This window comes from Planococcus citri, chromosome 1 (genome assembly GCF_950023065.1).
Source record: "Planococcus citri chromosome 1, ihPlaCitr1.1, whole genome shotgun sequence".
NCBI classification, from domain to species: Eukaryota; Metazoa; Arthropoda; class Insecta; order Hemiptera; family Pseudococcidae; genus Planococcus; species Planococcus citri.
The window spans coordinates 84,768,439-84,795,854 of record NC_088677.1 but is presented as its reverse complement, the minus strand read 5'-3'; the positions used below and the strand labels follow the sequence as shown (position 1 = coordinate 84,795,854).

The window sequence follows — 27,416 nt, the reverse complement described above, 5'->3', positions numbered from 1 at the left end:
AATGTTGTCAGTCTCGTTTTATTCGTTCATGAATTGCCTTTTTCGTCAAGAATTGCCAAAATCCTTGCTTCTGTGAAAAAAATTGTCAAAAGGTCTTAATTTTTCATCAAAAAGTTTCGTAATACTTAGTTCAACTTTTAAAAAATAAAAAAATTTCAATTCGTAATATTTATTCTTTTCTTTTTTGTGATTTTTTTCTGTATTGAAATGTTTTGCTCGCAGTTTGTTACTTTTTTTGGTACTAATGGTACTCTTCTTTCATACTTTTTGGTTACTGAAATTACTTTTTTTATTGGGGGGGGGGGGGTTGAGTACGAACCATATGATGAAATTAAAATCAGAAGGTCAAAGAACCTATTTTATTACCTTGAAATATTGGAAATTTTAATGTTAAATTCATTCGGTTTTATGGGGGGGGGGGGGTAATACCGGTTTCATCCAAGTTGAAAATCAATTCGAGTTTAGGATCTTTGAACCCCCCCCCCCCAACATTACATTAATACAGGTTCGATTCCCTATCATTGAACAAATAAATTGATACAAAAAAGATTATTTTGTTTTGTGTCTCTCCCCCCTCCCTTTTCAATAGAAATTTTTTTTTACAGTTCAACGAGAATGAAGAAAGTATTGATTGGTAGATTGTATTTTCGCGAATCTAACTCCTCCCTCCTCCTCCTCCTCCTCATTTTGTGAGGGGTTTCTATTCGAAGAGTTGAAAATTTGAAAAAATTGGTCTGAGAAACATGGAAAAGCCAGCAGAGAACATGATTTTCCAAATATTTTGTACACCCTGTTTTAGAACATTTTTAAGTTGGCTTTTTGAATTTGACTTCTTAAATGTCTCCTCAGCCACCCAGTTTGGAAAAAGCAGATAATGAATGTGGGGAAATACAATTGGAATTCAACTATAGTAATGTACCTATTATTTATACAAATATGAAAAAAGCCGTGTACTTTCACGAGGATCAGCAAAAATATTACAGCGATAATAAAAATAATAAGAGGCGAGAGAATAAACCGGAGAAAGCTTCAATAATAATCTATCTACTAACTCGAGTAGGTACCTAGACCTACTGCCGCTAAAGTAAAAAATACCTACAAGAATGCACAGCCAAATGATGCCAGGTCGACATATTTGTTAAATGTTGAGAAGCAGATTGCGACGTCGGAATCGGCGACGGCGAAGACCCTCTGGTGACGGGCAAAAAAGCGCTTTTCTCCTTAGCATCGTTTTCACCGCCGTTATTAGTACCGTAATGTTGTTGATTATAATTGGAATAATTATCGCAAGCTACCACTGCAAAATAACAAAAAAAAAAAAAATTGCAGCGAAAAATGGTTTAAAGCGCAACAAAAACGATACAATTGGAAGCTAAGTGCTGCTTGAGTAAAAAATACGAGAGCTTTGGAAACATAAAGTACTACAAAAAGCTTGAGATCGAGTGCGAGAAATGAACTGAGAGCTTTGGAAAGATAAGGTACATACAATAACGAGGAGATGAGATGTACTTACTGGATGACGAATTGAACAGAGAACCTCCGGTCGGTGACCCTAGATTTGAATTGGCAGTCGAGTTGGACGAGCCGTTGTAGGCTGCTGAGGGTATGGTACCTCCTGGAGTGGCACCTCCGCCTCCGCCATTGGTGTTTCCGTTGTTGTAAGAGCCGCCGCCGTTGGACGAATGAGGTGTCGAGGCGCTGGAGCCGTAGCCACCTCGAGGTGACACGCTGCTACTCTGACCTCTAGCAAATTCCTCTACGAAGAACGGTTGTAATATTAGATTGAGCAAATTCTCTGTACAAATGAGAGGTGGTGTTTTTGTGCATACCTTCTGTCCATTGGCCTGTGCCGTTTTCATGGACTGTAACGGCTAATTGACCGGTGTAGGCGTTGAAACCGGAGGATGCCATTGAACCTGAGTTTGTAGGCGATCTGGGAGCTGATATCGAGAACTGGTTGTTCCTCGGCATACTGTACAGTGCCTCGGCTAAATCAGCTGCTCGTTTTAGGATGATTTCCTACACAACAAATGGAAATCCGATATTAGAAATTCGTATTCCAAAATTTAGATGAAGTGTGGCCTTATATGTAGATGAGGCAACCAACCTTTGGTAATTTATCTGGATCACCGGGATGTCTGGGTATTAATTTTTGAAGTCTTTGAAAACCGTAATCTATGGTCGGTTCTTGAAGCGCTGTGAAATACAGAGAGAGAAAAAAAATACATAAAATACCCGATGTAATTATTAGTGCTGCGAATTTAGTACGAGGAAGGAAGCTGAGAGTTTTGTTCTCTTAATGAATGTGTACCTATGTGTTAGGTGGGGGTATAAGTACGCGAAAGGCGACACGTGGTAAAAAGCAACGTAAATAATTTACTTTATTAATAATACAAAATAGCTACTACGCGAGGTTATTTGCGTAGTCGACTGAGTAAATATAGGTACATACAACAAGGTACTCACAGACGTAAACAAATCTACCGGGGGATCCTTTGCAAAACTGTTTTGATTTATACGATAATGTTACTTCGACGACTCCTGGTATGTGTCGCGGTGGTGTTTGAACTCGGATCGCATGCGGTGTTATCAACTGTAATGAGATTAGTGAACGAGAAGGTGAATAGATTGAAGAGTTTGCGAGGAAGATTATGCAATATTCGTGCTATATGTAAGTCTGGGGGGGGGGGGCATTGGGCAAAGTGTCATTTTGAAAAAAAGCTCGAATCCAAAGATGAGTTCTTGTATCGAATTGGGAAAATTTTCTTATGAATAAATAATAGAAAATTTCGAATCGATGTAAATGTCTATGATGCCTTCAGATCTGATCGAGTTCCTCAATTTTTAGACTCTCAAATTGGTCAGGGTGTTAATGGATCAGATGATGGCCTGAATCCATAACAGAAATCCAGAAAAATTTGATACTTTGAATTTTTTTCGTTCCTTAAATAAGAACATAATCCAAGAACAAAAACCACGAACCTAATTTTGAAGAACCAAGTCCAAGATGGAAAATGGAGAGTTCAATTTTGAAGAATGAAATCCAAGAACAGAAATCAGGACATATCTATAATTTTGAAAACCCCAATTTGAGGATAGAATATAAACCTAGAACCCTAATTTTGATGAAATAAATCGAAGAACAAAAATCAAGAATCCAATTTCGAAGAAATAAATCCAAGAAGAGGCATAAAGAACTCCATTTTGATGAATTGAATCCACAAACAGTAATCTAGGACCCAATTTTGAAAAACTAATTCAAGAACGGAGACTACGAATGCAGTTTTGAAGAACCAAATCCAAGATCATGAATCAAGAGCTCACAATTTTGAAGAATGGAATCCGAGAATAGAAACTAGACCCAATTTTGAAGAACTGAATCCAAGAACGGAGACTATGAATCCATGTTTTGAAGAACTAAACCCAAGATCAGGAATCAAGAATTGAATTCAAGAACAGAAACTAAGGACCCAATTTTGAAGAACTGAATCCAAGAAGAAGAGACACGAATCTTTGTTTTAAAAACTGAATCCAAGATCGAGAATCAAGAATTAAACTTTAAATAATGGAATCCATGAACAGAAACTGAAGACCCAATTTTTCAGAACTGAATACAAGCAGAGACTTGGAAAGATTCATTTCAAAGAACTGACTCCAAAAAAACAATTCAAATTCAATTTATTGAGAAACCTTGGACCCAATTTCGAAGAACTGAATTCGAGAACCAAGACTGTGAATTCTGTTTTGAAGAACTAAATCCAAGATCAGCTATCAAGAATTAAATTTTGAAGAATGGAATCCAAGAACAGAAACTAAGGACACAATTTTGAAGAACTGAATCCAAGAAGAACAGACGTGAATCTTTGTTTTGAAAAACTGAATCCAAGATCAGGAATCAAGAATTGAATTTTAAGGAATGGAATCCAAGATCAGAAACTAAAGACCCAATTTTTCAGAACTGAATCCAAGAAGAAGAGACATGAATCTTTGTTTTGAAAAACTGAATCCAAGAACAGTCTTAAAAAGGTTAATTTTGAAGAACTGACTCCAAAAAACAGAGACCGTGAACCCAGCTTTGAAGAATTATAAATCGAAGATCAGAAGAATCAAGAATTAAATTTCAAAGAATGTAATACAAGAACAGAAACTAAGGACCCAATTTTTGAAGAACTGAATCCAAAACGAGACACGAATCCCTGTTTTGAAAAGCTGAATCCAAGAACAGAAACTAAGGATCCAATTTTTCAGAACTGAATCCAAGAAGAGACATAACGAATCTTTGTGTTGAAAAACTGAATCCAAAAAGAGACTTAGAAAGCTTCATTTTGAAGAACTGACTCCAAAAAACAGAACCTTTGGACACAATTTTGAAGAACTAAATTCAAGATCAGGAGAATCGAGAATTGAATTTTAAAGAATGGAATCCATGAACAGAAACCAAGGACCCAATTTTCAAGAAATACTTAAATCCGAGATTACAAGTAGGTATATAAAAGACCCCAATTCTGAATGACCCTATTCAAAAAAAAGAAATGAAGAATCTCTGTTTTGAAAACCAAAACCCAAATTTTGATGACTTCAAATCAAAGAGCAAAACTCGACTACCCAATTGAAAAAAACTGGATCTTGAAAGCAGAGATATACATATGTAGATCAAGACCCCAATTTTGAAAAACCGGACCATAATTCTGATGAACTAAATCAGAAAATAAGAATCAAAAACCCAATTTGGATGAATTGATTTTGGTTACTTTTTCGAGCTTTTCTGGTTACTCTTTTATTTTAAAAAAAAATTAAGTAATAAACTGAATTTGAGCCTTGGAAATTGAAAATGCTATTTTTGAAGAGCTGAATTCAAAAACAAAAATCTAGAACCCCAAATTTGATAAATTCAAATTCAAGAACAGAAACCAAAAATCCAATGTTGACGAATTCATTCCGAGAATGGAAACGAAGAACGCAATTTTCGTGTATTAAATCCAAGAACTGAAACCAAGAACCCAATTTTGAACCCTGGAAATCGAGAATGCTACCTATTTTTGAAGAGCTGAATTCTATGTAAAACAGAAAACTGGAACCCCAAATTTGAAAAATCTGAATTCAAGAACGGATACCAAGGATCCAACGTTGAAGACTTGAATCCGAGAATAGGAACAAAGAACATAATTTTCATGTATTAAATCCAAGAACTGAAACCAAGAATCCAATTTTGAGCCATGGAAATCGAGAATGCTATTTTAAAGAGCTGAGTTCAAAAACAGAAATCTAGAACCCCAAATTTGAAAACTCTGAATCCAAGAACTGAAACCAAGAACCCAATTTTGAAGGACTCGATCCAAGAACAGAGTCCAAGCATCTAATTTCCAAGAGCTAAATCAATCAAGAATTCATCGTTTTGAAGATCTGATCCAAGAACAAATAAAGAATCAGAATTTCAAGGAATAGAACCCAAAAATCAGAAACCAAGAACCCAACACAGAATTCAAAAATCAGAAACGAAAACAATAGAATTGAATAACTGATCTAATTCCAAATATTGCTCATCTATCTAGAGCGTCAGCCAATAAGTATGTAGAAAAATTGATCGAACATACACCCCCCCCCCACAAGCATTTTTCTACACTCGAATAGTTTTCTGGAAAACTTCAACTCACCACTGGACAATCATAATTTATCCTCGAAATCAATCTATATCGACTACAATATCGTGAAATATTTACGTACCTCGCTCCACACCAAATGTGTGCCAAAGACTACTTGAAGACCTTCGAAAAAATGATCGCCAATAATGATAACAGTCGAACCACCAGTCGTCCATCCTTCGCTAGGGCTGATTGCTTTTATACAAGGTGTGGCTAGTGGTAACGGAGGATACAGTCCTGCAAATAATAAATAAACACAATTTAAAAAAAAAAAAAAATAGGAAATTCTCCCTCTCTCAATTCAGATAGTTCATCATCGGTACGAGTACATACCTTCAGAAGGATCTAATCTTTTGGCTCGACGACCGTGCTTTGAATTATTATGTACAAACATATTATCTGATACCGCCAACAGTGGTCCTTCGACGCTGACTTGAGTCGAGATCACAACCTGCGCAATAGACAAAACAAAAAAAACACACACACATTATACCAACGTGAAACCATAAAAATACCTCAACTCTGCCCCCATAGTCCCCAAATACATACACAAGGCATAATATCTCGTAAAATTAAAACTACACCGATGTTAGTACAAGTTGTGAAGTTTAATAGCGTGTCATCTGTTTTCATTTTTCGAGTAATTTGTTATTAAGCACACATCTTATGGTTTAGGGAAAATCTTTAAAATACGTACGAAGCACCTAGCACTAGGTTGTGGTGGGTACTTGGTACCTACATTTTATTATGTTTGAACCCTTTTTGCAGAAAGATGTTTACTTTTACTTTATTTACTATAAGACAAAACGGATACGTGTACATAGAGCTAGACCTCCCCCTCTTCCCTCCCCCCAGTACCAACAAGCTGGATGACTGGCTTTAGCTTTGGCTCTATATGAGTAGCTAGGTAGAGGTATACGTGTGTGTAATCGTATTACTTACGACGAGTTGTCGTGTAAAACGTTGATGGTCGCTCGTGTTGAAGAGCTTCAAAGTAAATTTTATAGAAATTTTGTGTAGCAATAAAACGACGAAGTCGACGTTGTTAAACATCGATGCGTCGAGTTAATTATAACGTTTTAAAGATACGTAGGTACTTACTCTACCTATATGCATATGTTGGATAAGCTTTTAAATTTTTAAAACCATCATCGTAGTATATATAGACTGATGCATACGTGTGTTCCAATACCTAAGTATATGTAAGTAAGTATACGAGATATGCTACGAATAAATACGCCAACAAGAGATAGAGAGTGTATCTGAGTACATTATATTATGCTATGTAGTATTTCTATTTACTCCCAGACGAGTTCTTTGGCGAATTTTTTTTACCCAACTTGTGGTACACCGATGTGCATCATTTACAGAGTCGTATATCTCTATACACATAAAGAGCTCACTCGAGAGGGTGTGTTTTTTTTCAAATGGTGGGGGGGGGGTAGAAGTTTCCCATACCTAGCTTTAAAGCGCCAAAAGCAGAATTTAGTCATGTTGGTGGTGATGGCGGTTTGGAAATTATTTTTAATTTTATTTCGCGATCATCGAATATTCCATTATGATGAGCGTTAATTTTGCATGACTGTTATAACGTCGTAGGTAGATACTAGATATATAAATGGATTCTAAAAGGTGCCGCGTGCCGACGCGGCGTTAATAATGCATTCGAGAGAGCTCACCAAACATTAGCGAAACGCGCCAATTACAAAGAAAAAATATTTAATATAGACGCGTGAATGTACGAGTATGAAAACATATACTCGTGTTGAAGGTTTTTCATGTGTGTGGTTTTTCACCTGCTTAGGGTGGGGGTTTTTTTGAATTTGGGGGTTGGACAATTTCTGAGGGAAGGTTGGAAGAAGAATGAGACTTTGGAGTTTTGGAATCGAAAATTTAGGTAGCTTTTTTTTTATTTTTGAAAGAGACTGTTTTAAAATTTACTGAACTGGTTCGACAATTACGAGAGATGAAAATGATCAATTTTTCATGTTCTGTAATCACGTTTTATGTTGGAAATTATCGTCGACTGGTTGCAAAACAGTGAACTGGGTTCAAAAAAATTGTAGGATGTGCCCCTTCCAGAAATGTAAATAATTATGCCCTTGGGAAGACAGAAATATTTTCAGGGATCTTTCTTCAAAGATAGGAATATGCCCTGAATTTTGACGAAAATTGGCGGGGAAGTCTACCTTGAATGGGAGACTACCCAGAAAAATTTTGAAACCCTCAACTGTTCGGAGGACTGATCCAGGGGTCCTTAAAGTAAGACCATAGGCCATTTTTTTCAAAGTCGTGGCTTTTTTCCACTTTTGGCTAGCATGAAATTATTTTTATGAAAAACCAACGTTGGATTCGTGTTCAGCAGGTCAAAATACCCCGATTACGATACTTTTTACAATTATTTTGATCAAACTGTCCAAATTCAATTTTTTTTGCCTGATTTTTTTGCATCCACTGAAATGAGTGAAAAAATACGAATTTTGAAAATTTGATCGAAACAATTACGAAAAGTGTGATAATCCGGGTATTTTGATCCGCTTAACACGAATTCAGTGTTGGTTTTTCATAAAAATAATTTTTTAAAAGGTGGAAAGTGCTTTAAAGTTGATGAAAAATTGTAATTTTCTCAATCCATCAATCGTCAAGCGCTTGATAGACGAGAGGAGCTAAAAGTGGTCTTGAATTTTGAATTCAATGAATCAGGGAGGTTCAGAAACTCAAAATCACAACTTTTGAGGGGAGTGACCGAGGGATTTATGTACACAGGTTATGCTACCCAAAAGTTGCAAAAAATCACGATTTTTTTCAAAAATTATTTTACTTTGATGACCCCATGGCTCAGTTCTTCCGAACAGTTGAGGGGCTGAAAATTTTTCTGGGTATAGTCTCCCACTCAAAGTGAACTTCCCCCATCAATTTTCATCAAAATTCGAGCTATTTTTTTTGTCTTCTTCTATCCACCTGTAATGTTTATATTTTAAAATGATGCATTAAATTTTCTAAAAATTTTCCAACTCAGAAAATCATTCTGATTTTTTTTTTTGGGGGGGGGAGTGGGGAGAGGGAGAGGTAAGGAAAAAGGTCGGGGAGGATCAAAAGTTCTGCAGAAAAACTGATGGAGAACTAGCGATATGTAGAGCATAAAATTTTCCATTACATAATAATGGAATGTGATCAATTTTTTTTCGCTTCGTAAAATGAAAAGGTCTAAGAAGCTCATAATTTTTACTCATGTTCTATTTCTTACAAAACTACAAACTTTGGAAAGTTCATAACTCGAGACTGGTTTAGCTTGAAGAGAGTACCTAGTACCTGTTTGTGAAGTTTTGAAGAAAATAAATAGCACTCGTAGATCGAAAATTGGTGACCAGAATGTGACTTTTTTACTATCTTTTCGAGAAATTATTTCTCAAAGATTGTAGAGCGGGTCTGATTTTGTTCGAAACCGATTCTCAATAATGGCTGCTTTTTGTTGAAAATTGTCAAATCGCTTTTCAAAAAAGTTCTCACTTTTTTGCAAAATTCTTTGGATTTTCGGCCAAAATTGCTATAACGTGTTACTTTTTTGCAAAAAAATAATTCCCAAATATGTTCTGCTTTTTACTAAAATTGTCTGAGTTTTGCTTTTTACTGAAAAAAATTGTAAAAAATCACCTTTTTTGAAAAAATTGCTAAAAGTTATTTTTTTTTCAAGAATTGCCAAAAAAATCTATTTTATTCAAAACTGTCCAGGTCTCACTTTCTTGCCAAAATTTTTTTAAAAGCCCTTCTTTTGTTAAAACTGTTGAAGTTTCGTTTTGTTTTGCCAAAAATTGCCGAAAAATCTCGCTTTTTTATCAAAAAATTTCAAAGTAGTTCATTTTATTTCATTTTTTAATGATATGTTTTTTCGTGATTTTTTTTCTGCATCAAAATGTTTTGCTTACGTTTTATCACTTTTCTGGTTACTTTTTGTGTACTTTGAGCGTATTGGTTACTAAAGTGGTCTTTATCAATAGAAAATGAAATTAAAAAATTGGGAGAAGGCATCGTTTCCCAAATTTTTGATAAAAAGTCAATTTTACTCAAGTGTGCAGCTGTTTTGCATTACATATGTATATTTGTATTTTTTTTTCATGTGTGATGAAAATCGATGAAAAACTTTTGAAAAGTGAAAAATATCGGAGAAAATTGGAAGATTTTTTTTTTAGAATCAGAAACAATAAACACTTGTGTGAAAATGAGATCACAAGATGTCCAACAGTTCATGTACTTACTTATCCCGTTTTTGTTCTGTTTTCTGCTCGTGTTTCTTGCTAACCTGCTCCTGGCCTACTTTTTTTGTGTAGGCCTATATCCAAAAAGTCCTGCTACTTTACCATTTTAAAATCAAATCAAATTTGAATATTTCATTTCAAAAATTTTTCATCTGATAAAAATTTGATCACCCGCCTCTTCACTCCTCAAAAAATAGAAACACTTATTTGAAAAATAAAAGATCTTTCTAAAAGTTCATATGTACTTAATACAACTTTGAAAAAAATCTAACAACATTTTAACCCCCCCCCCTCCCTCTTCCACTTCTTTAGACATAGGAATGTCTAAAAAAATTGTCTTTATTTCTTATTTCTTAGCTTCTATGTACTTTAGAATTTTGCATTTATTCTATTTTGAAATTTTGATTTTGTCAATGTAAAATTGAAAGAAAACAATCAACAAGAATGTTTACCTTCTCACCTTATAAAAAAAATGTAGAAATGTTTGAAAAATATCCTGGTTTCGATCTTTTAAATTGAACTTTGAAATTTCCGATTTATTCTCTCTTTGAAAAATTCAAAATTTGAACATCCTCGAATTTTTAAAAATTTTGATGGTAAAATTGTAAAAAATTTGAAAATTTACCAGTCGACATGATGTGTTATTACCAATCCCTACTCCCTCTCCCCCTCCCGTAGTTTACATATATATATAATCAAAATATGGGCTGATTTTTTATATCAAAAATTCTTTGTAGGTATACTTTAAATCATTTTTTGTTAGGTTGAATGTTCAATTCTCCTAATGTCTACACCCTACTTGTAATAATGTGGAGTCATATCTTGTACAAATCGTGTAATTTTTGAATTTTTATCTCCCTATAAAAGGGCGAGGTTACGATACATCGTGAAAAATAAGTTTGAAAATCAATTGAGCACCCTTGAAAACATATGTACAATCCAGACACCAATTCATGTGAATGAATACGTACATTGATTATCAAAAAAATTTTAATTTTCATCCCTAATGAAAAGGGCTGGATCAACAAAGGTGAAGGGGGGGGGGTGACTCCAAAAAATGAACCAAGCACACTCTGGAAACATATTTAAACGCCCAACTTAAGATTATTTTACCAAATATTTTGAATTTGATACCCCTAAAAAAAATTTGGGTCATCAGAGGGGGTGAAAATCATTTCAAAAATGAATTTCAGCCTGCGAGATTCCTTTTCTTTAGGGTGGGTCGTTCATATTGGGGGGGGGGGGGTTCTGAAATTTTATGAAGCTTGGCAAAAAAATAATGGCCAAATGTGCTCATCGATAATATACCTAACACGTATAGGAAAAATCTCCCTATGAGATTTGAAAGTTCAAAAAAGTTGAAAAATGTTGCATGCGTTTGAAAAAAAAAGTCAAATGCTATCTATTTTGAGAACTCATGAACTTGTCAAAGTGAACTTGGAGCTTTTCCAACTACTTAACAATTTATTCAAAAATTTTCACGTTTTTTAAACTTTGTACTCTTACCAGGAAGGTTAAACATTGACCCAAAAATATAATTTTTCTACACCTTGTAGAGGTCATGTGGCCATAATTTCTTATCCCAGGCTTCATACAATTTCAAAAAAATGTTGAAAAATGACCCACCCTTACCTCTCATTTCACATTTTATTCATGATAGGTAATTTCAGAAGTTTGAGCTAGTTTTGTTGCTTTAAATTTTCAAATCTCTCCCACTATACGCCCTCATTTTGAACGCCACGTTTCCTTTCCTGTCAGAGTTTGAGGGCCCCGAGTTCAAATATCGTGTTTATTTCTTGGATTAGATTTCTCGCTGTCCTGTCCCATTGCTTCTTTTTTCAGGACTGGGGCTCTCAGGTCTTGAAATGGGGGGGGGGTGAAGAAATTCGCCGAAAATATGGGTGTAAGTTTCGATAAGGTGCCTAGTGAAAAAATTGTATGTATCTGGTATTAGATTTTCGCTCATTCGAGTCAGCCTATTCGAGTAGGTACGTGGAAAAGAAAATGAGAATGATTCGGTGCGTATAGATTGAATTTGAAAAGTTGAAAAGACGCGGAGGCGAGACAGAGGGAAAGAAAAAATTTGCTGTAGAGATGTTTTTTATTCTGCTTTTGCTTTTGTGTACGTGTACATGGGCTCGGGTTCTTTGAAATATGGTGGATTGCGGTGGTGGGTAGTTGGGTATCCAAATCCATATCCCATACTCCTCATATGTGTGATGTGTGAGAGAGTAGGCGACTTAATGTTGCACAAGTTTAAATGTTTCGTACATGGTTGCATGGCGTATATATGGTCGAAGGAGTAGAAGAGGAGGCAGAAGAAGAAGAAGAAGAAATGGGACGAGGTTGCGAAAGGGATGGGGGATGTTTTGCGCGTGTTTGCGTGTGTATTAGTATAGAGGTATAGATATAGTTGTACGTATAGCACACTGGTATCTGTACATGGTAGTACTATGTGTGGATCGGAGGACGAGTGGAAAGGACGAAAGGATGCGGCGTCGGCGGAGGAAAAAACGAAAGAAGGGGGTGAAAAAAAGCAGCTAGTGGAAGAAGAAAAGTTTAAACTTTGTCGGCATAATAGAGCGGCGACCATTTTGACGTAGCAAGAAAATCACGGACGACGGGGAAAAGCTCTTGTGAGCGGGTACAAGAAGAGAGAGTAGGTACGTAGTAGTGTACGGTATACTAGAACAAGATGTAGAAATAAACTCCTCCTCCCTTGGGGTTTATGCAGTCCGCCCCTCGGGAATATAGTCGTACGCTCGGAGAATTGCCCGTCGCGCGTCTCCGTCTCCGCGATACTTTACACCGTGAACCCCGCGCCGGCCGTCCGTTCGCCCCGCTAGTACCCGGAATTGCCAGTTTTTCCGTTCCCATAGGAACGACTGAATGTTCGATTTCTGAACAGTGAACCCCCTTTAATAGCGAAGCTCTTTATCCGTAGTGGCACTAAGCTCTTATCATCACCGATTCCAGACATCAAATGGAAAGATGTTCTCGGCTTTTGAATAAACTTTCGCCCAAATCTCGTCAATTAAAGCGCGAATTAATCTCGTTTCAATAACTTATCGAGGAGTATGATGAAATTAAAAATGAAAAACGTAACGAGCTTCCGACCACCGACGACGGTATTCTTCGGACGAGCTTTTCTCCTCGCTTCCTTTTTTTTCCATGTTTTGGTTTTGTTTATTTTCTATATTCGTACTTTATACCGTAGCGACAAAAAAATTATTCTGTTTTCTCCACCCCCCTTTTTTTTTGGTCGACGAGTGACGTCGAATTAATTATTAGGTATGTACGAAATTCTACGCGAATTGTTCTCCAAACACTATTTGTAGACAAAAAATAACGAATTCGCAGGTATAGCAATAGCAATAGCAATAGCATGCTTGCGAAAGTCGAAGGGGCGAAAAACAGGGCAGACAGATACAAATGTTTTGTATACTTATATATCTACGTATAGGTACCTCAATTTGTACTTGAAAATGAATCAAGAATAGATGCTGCAAAAACAACCTAGGTAATATATACGTGTATTTGTATTTTGCGTTGAGACTCTCGTCGAGAATCGAGTTAAAATATATCATTTTATTATTTTAGTAGCTAGAGAGAGATACGAGTACGTACTACGTAGGTACTATACGTTTAGGTATACCCGTAGTTTGTAAAATGCTTTCTATTAAACGAGAACTTTTTCTAAAGCAAGGTGAACAGTCACGTCAAAAGTTGGTAAAGTTCATGTACATATTTTTCGAACCCTTGTTTCACCGCCGCGTGTTCGTTCATAAAAGCGTATATTAAGATTCGAGCCAGAGTTTATTATTTATTCGCGGATATTTTTTATATTCGATTATTCGGTATTAAATTTATTAAAATATAATAATACAGATGGAATCGGTTCGATGTATTTTTGTTTTTTTTGAAAATGGTGTTTGAGAATGGGGAGGGGGAGGGGGAGGGGGCTGAGAATGTAATTTGCTAAATTTTTAGTTCTATGAGGCGCGAGGAATTATATTTTAATGTCTTGATCATTCTTGGGGTAGGTTTCAGGATTTTGAGGTAATTTGAAAAGCAAGAGACATTAAACTCCTCGAAAATGTTGAAAATGTGTGTTTGAGTAATTTTTGAACGTTTTCACAACATATTGACGAAGATTTTTGAGCCAAAAACCAGAAAATGCAAGCAAGGTGAAACATAAGTATGTTAATGTACCTATGAAAAATACTCAAATTTGATCTTATCAGATGCATTTGAGGAGCCAAAAATTTCCTTGATTAAACAATTTTTTCACTTGAAAATTGAAGTGGATGATCCGAAGGCTATTGGTTGGAGCTCCCGAGTCCTGGGTGAGTTTGAGGAAGTGAGAGGGAGGGGTGTAAAATGTTCCAAAATGTGAAAAAAACAGTAGACCTGGGTTCATTTTTTTTCAAACGGTATCCTTAAAAGGATTATAAAGAGCACTAGAAGTGTTGAAAATATTCGAGAGCGTTACAACCAATTTTCCTACACCGGTTTATTTCAAATCTCTTGTATGTACCTCAATACCTGAATAAATTGAAGGTTTTTGAATTGGACAAATTTTCTTGTCAAAGCAGCCATTAGAGTCAACAACATAGGAAAGTCAACTGAATGTAGACAGATGCAACTCAACATCAACTCATTAAACGATTCAGTAACAAACTAGCTGTACAAAAGAAGAATGGAAATCATTGAAAAAGACTTTCTGATAGAAGAGGTTGTAGAAAAGGAGTGGGTGTGCCTGAAAACTATTGTACAGAGAGCAGCAGAGGAGGCACTAAGAAAAAGATCAAGTAGAAAACACCACAAAAAGCTGAAAATCTGGAACGATGAACAATCAGGAGAAGTGAAGAGGAAACAAAACCTTTTCTGGAAGTGGATGAGTTCAAAGAATGAACAAGACAAAGGAAGCTACAAAGAACAGTGCCGCAAGACAAAAAAAGATGATAAGAGAGACACGACAGGAACAATACAAAAGGTTTGTGGCGAACATGGAGAGGGATACATACAAAGTGAAACCAAAAGTGTACAAAATAATCAAAAGAATATTGGAAGATGAGGTACACAGAGCCAACATTGCCCCACCAGACTGTGAAAAAATGGTCAAATACTACACGAACCTATGGAGTGATCCCGACAATGAAATTGAAGTGACAAACCATGAGGAGAACAAGTATGAGCCATTCTCTTGGGAAGAGCTAGATGGAGCCTTGAAAAGCTCCAGAAATGGAAAAGCCCCAGGCAGTGATAAATTACCAACATACTTATTCAAGAATGCCACAATAACCGTTAAGAAGAGACTGCTAGCTTTCTACAATAAAATACTATCAGATGTGACCATACCAGAAGACTTCAGCACTGCAATTGTAATACCCATTTTCAAAACATGAGACCGAAATGACCCAGGAAACTACCGTGGAATTAGCCTACTGAATGCTGCTTACAAAATACTTGCAAAGATGCTAGCAAGAAGAATCAAGAGCCATGCGGAGCTAATAATATTGGAATGCCAAAATGGATTTCGAAAGGGAAGATCATGCATAGATGTGGTATGCGCAACAAAGCTGCTAATGGAGAAGAGACGAGAATATATCCTACAGACCCACATGTGCTTTGTTGATCTGGAGAAGGCATATGATCGAGTACGAAGGAAAAAGTTGTTTGAAATCCTGAGGAAAATTGAAGTGAATGAACAAATAGTACACCTAATTGAGGGAACTTTTGAATGAAACCAAACTAGATGAAAATCTCATGTCCTTCAGACCCCCCCCCCCCCCTCATGTAATAATTTCAGTTGTTAACATTTATTTTTGGATTGTTCTGACGAATTTTAGAAAATTTTAGAAAATGCTGTTTCGAAGGCGTTTTTTGAACTTTTTCAAGAAGTAATTAATTTTTTTGAGCGAAGTGAACCAATGTGAATAAATTCCTTTCAATTCAACTCCCACATCATCAACAAATACTAGTTTTGAGCCATTTGGAAGCCTCTGGCAATTTTTTTAATTTTCTCCAGAAATTTCCTATCTCTCTGGATGCGCCAAGAACGAACTTCAGTTCGTACAACTTGAGTCGATATGCTTATTGGGCTCCCCATGACCGTTTTGAGGGGATATCGATCGAAATTATTTCTAGGAGCTGAGTACAAAAGTAAATTTTTGACCAATTCGTAAATTTCAAAAAAAGGCGAAAGAGAGTCAAATTTTCAAAAAAAAGTTCAAAAATTGCTTTGAAACAGCTTTTTTAAGTTCTTGAAATTTATTAAAATTTACAAAAAATCCAAAAAATGACTTCAATACTTGAGATTTGGGTATTCTTTTGTTGAAATTTCGAACTACCTACCTAATCAACTTGTAGCCTATTCTTTTTCAAAATTAGTTTTTTTTCAAACGAAATTTTGTGCAATTATAGGTACTGAATTTTTCTAAATTTTACTGAAATTTGATCAAATTTTCATGATTTTTCGTTGATTTTTTAAACAATATTCAATCCATTATTGGTCATTTTCAATTATGTATTAAATTTAAAAAATGTTGCGAGATTTTAGCTCAAATTTAAGTAATTTTGTCATGAGTAGGTACCTACTTTTTCGTCATTTTGCAAGTTTTCACGATATTGATCAATTTTTTCAATTGTGAGGGTTTCTAAAAATCCTGCTTATCCCTTCTTTTATCCGGTTTTTTATATGTGTTCTGTTGCGCTGCCTTTTTGCCAAAATTGTCAAAGAGTCCTGCATTTTCGTCAGAAATGTCCAAGAACAGGTTGCCTGCTGATACAAAAAATCGTGCAATGGTACCAAAAAAAAGTACGAATTTGGCCTAAAAATTGTATTAAATTACGAAAATGGGTATTTTCACGCTCAGACCGCTTCACTTTTCACTTTTATTTGTTTGATTTTTCCAAAAATTATTGTTCAAATCTGAAAACCAAGATTACAAAAATTGGCTTCTGACATCGAAAATGATTTTTTCTCTTCTTGAGAGCTGTAAATTTGCGAAACATTTTGCAATTGCTTCGCTCAGATCAATTCCAATGTGTCTAGTAGGTCATCAAAATCATCAAAAAATCATCTTTTTGGTCTGAAATGAACAAATTTTTTATATTCCGCTTAAAAAATGATTATTTTCTACCTTACAAATTGTAAATTTTCGAAAGCCTTCACCTTTACTTCGCTCGGGTAGAAAATATTCTCTACTGTTTTTGTATTCAATTTTCGTGTAGATCAGTCCTCCCTCCCCCCCCCAAGAAAAAACGAATTCAAAAAAACTAAAAAACTAAATTTTTATCTTATTATGTTTGAAAATTGGATGATAATTTTTCAAAAATGCGAAACGTATAATAAAAGTTGTAAAATCAACCTCCTCCCCTCTCAAAGTTACTGAATATTACCATAAATGGATTTCGAAAAATCAGTATAGGTAATTCAGCAAAATTTTACAATTTTTTTATTAAAAACATATTGAAACGTCATAAATATACGTATTACGTATGTACTTTGAATCGATTGAAAATCAATGAGATATCGTGAAAACTGACCTGGAAAGTATCGCCCAAATGCTTAGTTTTGAAAAAAATGTGGAAATTTGCAAAAAATTATAATCACAGGTTATCAGAATGAAATAAAATTGAGAAAAAAATCACTTGAAGTAACCTTATCATGATAAATGATCTTGGAAATTACTTGAAAGTTCCCGAAAATTTATAAAATTTCAGTGGTAATGACGTCATTAACACTGAAATTGTGAAAAATCCTGGACTGATCGAACAAAAAACTATATAAAAATTTTCCACTGAAATCGAATTTCAACCCAATGAAATTTTAAAAAAAGGTCAATCCATAAGCGGAAATTCGGTCTTCAAAAGGTCATCTTTTTTCATTTTTTTTTAATTTAGTAGATCACCTTGTAGTTGCTTTTCTTTATCAAAAATAAAATTCCTAAAATTAATAGAAAGAAATTATTCGGAGAGTATTTCAAAAATAATAGTTTTACAAAATCCAAACCTTTGGCACTATACTTTTGTAAGATGAAGGTAAGAAGATAAATTTCATGAACCTGCATTGAGAAAAATATGTTGTTTAGAATAAGTCGCCATTTCAGAATTTTGAAAACGTGTGGGCATCCTGAAGTCTTGAGGGGGGGGGGCTGGACTATGGGTAGACTGGAATTGATACGAATTTTAATTTTGAAAATGAATACGTAAATGGGAATAGAAAAGTACTCAAGCTTTTTGGATTTTATTATTAGACACTTTGCAGGATTGCTTTTTTGTCAAAATTTCCAAGATGTCTTGAATTTTATTTTTCAAAATTGCAAAAAAAATGTCCTATACCTTATTTTAATTTTTTTAGAAATCAAATCATGAAATTTCTCATTTCTGATTTCTTGTTTTTTCCAGAATTTTGAGTTTTTCTAATTTTCTTTATTGACAAACAAAACAATTCATACCGTTTAAATTTTGACCCTATGTTTCTCTCCTCTCCCCTCCTAAATTAAAAGACCTGTATTTTTCTAAATTATTTTTTATATTAAACTTTAAAATTTTCCGCATACCTATTTTCTCTTGTTTTCAAAATTTTTGATTTTCTCAAATATTTTCTAGGTTTTTTTTTTTTTAAGTAGAAAAATTTTGTTCTGAGTACATTTTGGCCTTATCCCCCCCCCACCCTCGGTATAGAAAATGAATTGAAATGTTTGAAGATATTTCCCGATGAAAATTTAATTTTCTTTTTGTTTTGATGTTAGAAAATTTTGATCTTAAAAAATATTATCTCGAAGAATGAATTTTGACTCGATCACTGCTTCTCCCTTCCCCCCTTTCCTAAGAAATCGAAGCCCTTTTAAAAAATTCTCGACAATAGTCTTGCTTTTGCGTATACCTAGCTCTTTTTATGAGACACCTTGGTCCTTGTTGTAATTTTCAGCAGTTTTCTGCTCCTTTAATTGTGCCTAAGTAGTAATTCCAAGAAATTTGAACTGCAGAAAATTGGGACCATCCGAATTCTGTTGAAAACCAAACCAAAATACTTTGCTCGCCCTTTCATCGAGATTTTCCCCCAACTTGTCACTATAGGTACCTGTACTTTGAAAAAAAATATTCCAACATCGAGGAAAAGAATCTTGGCGTACGACATATACTTGTTTATCTCTTCTCAAAGCAAAACCATGGGACCAGGAACACGAAAAAGGAGGGGAAAAGGGCAGGAAAAATGAAGAAAAACGGCGCGGCGTCATCTCACAGCAGCACAGACGTAAATGCTTGGAAATGAAAAAACACGACTCGATGGAAGAAAAGTCGCAATCGCCGAGTCGAGTCGAAAAAGAAGGGCGATTTTTAGCAGGAAATAAATAACCGACAACCGTACATAGGAAAGAAAATTCTTTTAAAAATGTTTTTACAAAATTATTGTGAAATATCCCGAACTCGCGTGTGTATCGACTTATTTTAGCGGACTCTGCCGGAGCGTTAAAATCTGATAATTGTCTCGGCAATTTATCGCATCGCTCTTGAAAGGAGGAGGGGAAGAGAACTGTTTAAATAATAAAAAATTATAACGCGTCCGCCCAAATTCTCCACACAACGAATATTTTCGCAGCGGTGACGGCGGCGAATCGGAATTTTAAAGCAAAAAAATCCATATCTCGAGGGAATCGACGACGATGAGTAACAAAAAAAAAAAAAAATGAAGAGTCGAAGGAGAAAGAGTGAAAAAAAGAAAAGAAGAAAAGAGCAGGAGGATGAGAGAGAGAAGAAGAAAAAAAAAAGGCAGAATTATTTAATTTCTTGTAAGAAGTTAGTTTTCAAGTTAACATCGAGGAAAAGTGTTAAAGTTGAAGGTTCTTTTGTAGCAATTAAAAAGTTAACCATTTAAAGTTAGTTTCAAAGGGAGTAACGCCATTCGTGTTCCCTTCGCTGCCGTCGACGCGCACCTCTTCGTCTTATGTTAAACTAATTACTTTCGGCGAGTTTAGAACCCTTAAAGTAAATGTAATTTTATCTGAGCAGGGTACCCACCACGTCCCACCGCCGGTGGTATCGGAGGACCGTTGCCTCGTTGAAATGTAAGGGGAGATTATAAAATTGTACGTTTCTTCACACGTGCTTTTTCCTTACACTTTTTAATCAACTAAGACTGAAGAAGAAATTTCGTGTTGGCAGTTTTCGCTGCTCTCCTACTATGCTATACCTACTCCGAAGCTCTATGGCGTGTATAAGATGAATGGTGTACTTAATAACATCGACATTGAATTATTTAAAGCAACCGATTCGGCAACATCTCGACTTGTTCACTGTAGCTCTCATCTCACATCGTCGAAAAGGTTAATGTGTTTTGTCTCCGGGCTCCTCTTCATTGCGAATATCCCCCCCCCACAACCCAACGCGAAAAGCTTTTTATGTAACTATGTATGTAGGTACGTTGAATTCATGCTCGCTAGCTTACCTGAAATCTTCTCATGTCTCGAGGATTACCGGCATTTTTCAAACAGTTTTGATTGCACTTGAGGAAGAATTTGAGAAAATATCTGTAAAAATAAAGAAACACAAACACAGAGTGTTTTGTTAGTAGGTACTCGTACTCGTATATACTGTAAAGGTGCTAGATATATGTGTACTTCTTTCTGCTTATAATTTTACGCTTGGAAAATTTTAACAAGGTGAATTTTTCTCTCGTCGTCGTTGGGTTGCAGGGTAATGCGTTTTATTCGAAATTGCCGAACAATTGGCGCGAATAATTCGTAAGTAGTACGTTACCCTCTCGAATATCTTCTACGACGTCATGATTTAAATTTAAAATTTGTCACCATAAGACAAAAGTTATACCGGGATACAGAGAAGTGTGTAAGATTTAGCTTTGTTATGTACTATACCGCGTCTTCAATTTAAATATACTCGGTGAAAATTGGAAAAGTTTTAGATGTGATGTGCGAAACCGTCTACCCGGAAACCCCCCCTCCCCTCCTCCGCCTTTTTTTGCGTGTTTAATGTTTACAACAACTGGTTTTCATCTCGAGAGGACAATAAGTCGCGACGTTTCGTCTTACGTCTCGATTTGATTCGTGAGGGTGTTTTATTACACGTGTTCGATGATGGAAATAATGCCATATTTGAAGTGAATGCAAAGAAGAATTCTGGTGGTGTTTTTTTGATTTTTTTTCAAATTTGGGATTGTCGTGGTGGAGGAGCCGGGTCAGGGAGTTCGGAGAAATATTCAGGCTCATTCATCTATGTAAGTATAATTCGACATATGACAAGAGGAATGATTACCCTGCCTCCCCCCATCTTCAGGAACAGCTTTTTTCTCAAAAAAGACATTCTAAGGAACATATTGAAGCCATCTTGGACAAAAAAAAGTTGGTCTTGCTAACAAAATGGCGGCCATTTTGATTGATGAGTCAACCGAAATCGCAGATTTTGTTTTCCAACATTGAACTCGCACGAAATTTTCTGAACTGTACAAAACGAGATCAAAAAAGTATACAAAAATTTATCACCAGCCAGGTGAATTTTTAAAATCAAATAAGAAAAAAATCAAAATTTTACCAAATTGACCTACAAAGCTGAAAGGTATTATAATGTATGTATCCTATTTTAAACCCCCCAAATCCATTGAAATAAATTTCAAACCGTTTTGAGCAATTCTGGAGTCTCCAGTAGATTTTTGAAACTTGAAATTTCCTCAAAATTTCATCAAATGGAGATATAAGGCCAAAATTTACTCGGAAAACTAATTTCAATAGGCCATGAAACCGACTGCAGGTCACTTTCAAATAGTTTTGAAGCCTCCAGCAACTTTTTGAAAACTGCTGGAGTTTCCTGTAGATTTTTGAAAGTTGAAATTTCTACAAAACTCCGCAAACTAATGTCAATGAAGTACGAAATCGACTGCGGGTGGATTTCAAGTGATTTTGGAGCCTCCAGCATTTTTTCGGAAACTACTGGAGCCTCCACTAGAGAAATCGCACGAAAATTTTTAAACTTTGCGAAGCTAGATTGAAAGAACATGTAAAAATTCATCACCAGTCAAAATTGATACCCTATTTTTGACCTGCCAAATCGATTGAAAACTGTTTCGAATTGTTTTGAGCAGTTCTGGAGCCTCCAGCAGATTTTTGAAACTTGAAATTTCCATAAAATTCCATCAAATGAAGCTGGAAATACAAAATTCACGATGCAATCTACTTTAAATACGGTATTAATTCAACTTCTGGTGAGCTTAAGTCATTTTGTAGCTTTCAGCAACTTTTTGAAAATTCTTGGACCCTCCAGCGAACTTTTGAAACTTAAAATTTCCAGATGTAGTCGGAAAGCCGAAATTTACTCCTGCAAACTAATTTCAATACGTCATTAAGTCAACTACAAATGGATTTTAAATCGTTTTGGAGCCTCCAGCAACTTTTTGAAAAATACTGGAGTCTCCAGTAGAGAACTCGCACGAAAATTTTTTGAAGTTGATGAAGTTAGATCGAAAGACCATGTAAAAATTCATCACGAGTCAAAATTATTGCCCTATTTTTGACCTATGCCAAATAGATTAAAAAGTGTTTCAAACCGTTTTGAGCAATTCTGGAGCCTCCAGAAGATTTTTGAAACTTGAAATTTCCTCAAAATTTCATCAAATGAAGTTGGAAATCCGAAATTCCTGGTTTAAATACGCTATTAAGTCGACTGCTGGTGAGTTTGTGTCATTATGGAGCCTCCAGCAACCTTTTGAAAATTTTTTGAGCCTCCAGTAGATTTTAGAAGCTTGAAATTTTCACAAAGTTTCATCAAATGGAGTTATAAAGCCAAAATTTATTTTGAAAACTAATTTCAATACGTCATTAAGTCAACTTCAAATGGATTTCAAATCGTTTTGGAGCCTCCAGCAACTTTTTGAAAAATACTGGAGTCTGCAGTAGATTTTTGAAACTCGAAATTCCTACAAAACTTCGCTAACTAATTTCAGTGCCCCATGAAACCGACTGTAGGTGGATTTTAAAATGGTTTGGAGCCTCCAGTAACATTTTGGAGACTGCTGGAGTCTCCAGTGGATTTTTGAAACTTGAAATTTCCTCAAAATTTCATTAAACGAAATTGAAAATCGCAAAAATCACGCTGAACTCCGAGCTAAACTTGTTATTTTAAGTCGACTGCTGCATGCTGGGGGGTTTAAGTCATTTGAGAGCCTCCAGAGACTTTTCAAAAAATTTTGGAGACTCCAGTAGATTTTTGAAACATTAAATTTGCACGAAACTTCATTAAATCTGATCTCAATACGATATGAAGTGGACTGGAGGTGGATTTCAAGTCGCTTTGGAGCCTCCAGTAACTTTTTGGAAACTACTGGAGCCTCCAGTAGATTTTTGAATCCTGAAATTTCTACAAAAGTCTTCAAATGGAATTGGAAAGCCAAACTTCACTCCGCACAGTAATTTATTAAGCGCTAAAGTTGATTCAGACAAATGTGGCATTTTTTGAAAAACAGTAGTTTCCAAAAAGTCGCTGGAGGCTCCAAAATGGCTTAAAATTCCTCTGGAGTCGATTTCACAGCGTATTGAAATTAGTTTGCTGATTAAATTTCAAGTTCATAACTCCATTTGATAAGATTTTGTAGGAATCTCAACTTTTGAAAATATACTGGAGGCTCCAGTAATTTACAAAAAGTCGATGGAAGCTTCAAAACGACTTGAAATCCGCCTGATATTGGCATCATGGTGTATTGAAATTAGTTCTCAGTGTGAATTTCGGCTTTATGACTCAATTTGATGAAATTTTCAGTTTCAAAATTCAACTGGAGGCTCCAATTATTTACAAAATGTCGCTGGAAGCTTCAAAATGACTTGAAATCCACCTGCGATCGATTTCTTAGCATATTGAAGTTAGTTTGAGGAGTAAATTTTGTCTTTATAACTCCATTTGATTAAATTTTGCGGAAATTTCAAGTTTCAAAAATCTACTGGAGGCTCCAGTAATTTCCAAAAAGTCGCTGGAAGCTTCAAAACGGCTTGAAATCCACCTGCAGCCGATTTTATAGCGTATTGAAATTAGTTTGCAGAGTAAATTTCGGCTTCATAACTCCATTTGATGAAATTTTGCGGAAATTTCAATTTTCAAAAATCCGCTGGAGGCTCCAGAACTGCTCAAAACAGGTTGAAACCGTTTTCAATCGATTTGGCAGGTTAACGAATAGGACACATCCCAAGTTTCAGCTTCATAGGTCAATTTGGTAAAATTTTGATTTTTTTTTGTCTTATCTTTAGCCTAAATTTGATTTTCAAAAATTCATCAAAAATCAAAAAATACACTTAATTGAAAGTTGAGCTGAAGATAAATTTTTATATGCTCTTTAGATCTATAGCATTGTCTAGTTCGAAAAATTTCGTGCGAGTCCTGTGCTGAAATGTATAATCTGCAAGTTTAGTTGACCTGTCAATAAAAATACTTTTTTTTTGACAAGTTTGCTTTAAAATTCCTTCTGATATCTCTTTTGAGAAAAACTCGCCTCAGAGGATCATCGAGAGGGGGGGGGGTGCAATTATTCCATCTTTTTGGAACTGGAAAAGCCAACGTGGCAACAAAATGTTTCAAAATGAGTATTGAGTAAGTTATTTCAGCCCTCTTCCCCTCCCTTCTCATTGGATGAGGTGAATTTTCGCTGTTTATATAAAATGTTGATGCATTTGAATCTTTCCAAATGAGCCCTGTGGGATTTGGTTTTTGTGTCGAAGGAGTCAGTGCCATGTAAATATGTCTAGAAATTGCTGAAATACAAGTTTTGATAATTTTCAACACATTTATCCCTCCTTTGAGTCCTTCTCAGCTGTTTGTTTGAAGATTCTAATGCTCCAAAAACAATTAAAGTAGTTCCTTCTTTAATTTTTTAGCCAATATATATATATTTTTTTGAAATGAAACAATTCAGTTATATTGGGAGAGATAAAAATCAGAATTTTCAAAAGAAAAAAGAAGTAGTCACCCTCACCTGTTTTTTCGATCAGGCTTTATGAACATATTTTAAAAATTGGTGAATTATAGTTAATGAAATTTTCCATTGATGACGTCTAAAAAAGTTGGACCCCCTTCCTCCCTGTTCCCTATAATTTTTCGAGATGAATTTGGCTGGTGAATGATCATTGTGCTGAAGTGAAACTGAGTGCAATTATAGCCCCCTCGAGATAATAATTTAAATACCAAAATAGCCTAGAAACGTAGGTAGGGCTAATTGTTATATTTTTTCATTAGCCAATAACACGAAATAATATCCTCAAAGCACATCTAATTGGCAACACCTCATCGCCTCGTACATTATAGTCTACCATGATGCGAATGAAAATTTCATCCTTAAAATCAATAACGTCAATTTTTACTTTATGCGAATAAAAAAAAACAACCTCTTGGAAGAAGAAGAAGAAGTAAGAAGAAAAAAATGCACTGCAGAGGGATTGCAGGGACTTTAAAAAAAAAAAGAAGGGTGGCTATAAAAATATAACACGGATAGCAAGCTGTTCAACGTACAGCAGCCTCTCATAGATTATTTATAGATTTAGAATTCCCTTCTCTTTAGGCCTCTTTGCTTCATAATTGGGGTGCTAAATTCGAAACTCTTACGATTTTGACAGCGAAAAATGATACGAAAGGACTAGGCTTCTTTTCTTACGCTCGCTTTCTATACTCTCTTATCTGCAACATACGCTTTTAATACGTATTCGCGCCAACACCATTTTCAACTGCGCAATTATCGAATTTTTTTTTCTTTACTACATGAGGAAAGTCGACCGCGCTTTTTTTTAACGTTATTAATTTTTGTGTTTTATTCCACCTCTCTTCGCGGTTTTATTTTATCAATAACATTTTATGTGTCGTTGAGGCACGCGATGGATTTTGAAAAAATACAAAAAATCGTGTATTTCGAACCCCTGCATATCGTCGCATGTAGCCGAAGCATCGAATTATTAAATATTTGCGTTCGAGTAGATATGGTTTTACTGTACGGATATGTTCAGATTCGTGTATAATGTTGTTGGCGATTTGATGAAATTTAATTTCAAATGCGAATATTTGTTTCGAATGGATTTTTCGTGAAATGCTAAAGTATGTTAGTGAATGGGCGAATGATTCGTTTAAATTGATGATGTGAAAGATTTGCAACGTGACAGAAATATTTCAAAGAATATGGAAGAAATGAAAATGACTTAGTTGGGTAGTTTTACTCAAAAAGAACACTGATTTTAAATTGTATCCTTAAACATGTCGAACTCCTGTACGAAGGCCTTTCTTTTTCAGAATCTGTATTTTGCAGTAGGTAATAGGTATAGAATAGAGCATGTCCTGGAAGTAAAAACTGTAGACGGGTGTCTATGCCTAACAAAATGGTACTCCCAAGAGGCCCATTTAGGATGTCTACCGAACCTGCTGTAAGCAATAATTTCATATTGTTTCGCTGTAGGTATCTAATTTTTAAAATCCTCAAGTTTTTCGTCTACGTACAAATTAGTTCTCGATGTGATATTTTTAAAAACCATGATTTATTTTAATGCGTTGATTGAAATACTTCAAAAACACTTGAAAATTACTAGAAAAAATTAGCTTAAGTGCGAAGTTTTTATTTATTTTCAATTTTGATGATTTCTATAAAAGTTTGGACTCTCAAAATGTGTTATTTTCACCACTTGATCATCTACCTACTCCTACTTATATGTATTTTTCACGAGTTGACATTTATGATGGAGGGGGGGGGGAGTTTCCTTTGCCTTGGACTTATTTGGAGAAAATGTAGACTCTTTGATTGGTTGAGAATTTTAATCAAAAAATTCAAAACTCATCAAACATTGAGAATTATTCTTTTTTTTAAGAATTGGGAACGAATTTTCAATCAAATCACATAAAATGTGGAGAAGTCTTCCCTCAACCTCTTGATCTTACCCCTTTTTCGAATTCAAGTGAATTGATGCTCCAAATGATGGCCAAGCCATTACATAGAGATTTTTTTTGAGAAAGGGAAAGGGTATATTGTGTTTACTGAAAATTTGCCAACTGATGGGGAAAATGTCAATTTTGCTAATTGATATCATAATTATTCATAGGACTTGTAAAAATTTTCATTTTCTGTTTTGGATTTTTGGGGGCTCGATTAATGTAAATTTTTTTATTTTAAAACGAAAAACAAATTGGCCCGAGCGCCCGAGCGATGCAAGAGTGAAAGTTTTTTAAAGATTTTTATTATTTATTTATTGGCGACAGATTGCAATAATTACGAGTGTGGCAAAATTTCTGGCATCTAAAACACTGAGGAATTGTGCGTTTTTTCTCAACAGTGATAATCGCATGAAACAGAGATACTACGTTATAGATTTTACAGCCATCAGCAGAATTTGGTACTGTAACATCACATTTATAGGAATCACATTTCCATTTTTACATAATCTGGTGACCATGATTGTTGGTATTTGAAGGAGCTCCAGCTCTGATTTAATAGCAGCTTCATCTATTGTAGTTGGCAGTCCTTTTATTACAACTGATAATT

The 27,416-nt window shown here is 35.2% G+C and overlaps 1 protein-coding gene and 1 long non-coding RNA gene across 2 annotated transcripts in view; one reads left to right on the top strand and one right to left on the bottom strand.

The window, feature by feature from the left end:
• The window catches only part of kn (EBF transcription factor-like knot), a 185,976-nt gene that overhangs the window by 4,628 nt on the left and 153,932 nt on the right, over window positions 1-27,416 (bottom strand). The window contains exons 7-14 of the mRNA XM_065354908.1: window positions 20,355-20,436; window positions 5,976-6,093; window positions 5,725-5,879; window positions 2,467-2,593; window positions 2,108-2,196; window positions 1,830-2,019; window positions 1,514-1,756; window positions 1,100-1,297 (exon numbers count right to left, since the gene is read on the bottom strand). Of these exons, the coding sequence (XP_065210980.1) occupies window positions 1,100-1,297; window positions 1,514-1,756; window positions 1,830-2,019; window positions 2,108-2,196; window positions 2,467-2,593; window positions 5,725-5,879; window positions 5,976-6,093; window positions 20,355-20,436 (1,202 nt within the window). The remainder of the gene's footprint in view (window positions 1-1,099; window positions 1,298-1,513; window positions 1,757-1,829; window positions 2,020-2,107; window positions 2,197-2,466; window positions 2,594-5,724; window positions 5,880-5,975; window positions 6,094-20,354; window positions 20,437-27,416) is intronic.
• The window catches only part of LOC135839058 (uncharacterized), an 86,674-nt gene that overhangs the window by 55,759 nt on the left and 3,499 nt on the right, over window positions 1-27,416 (top strand). The gene's annotated exons all lie outside the window — the stretch shown is intronic.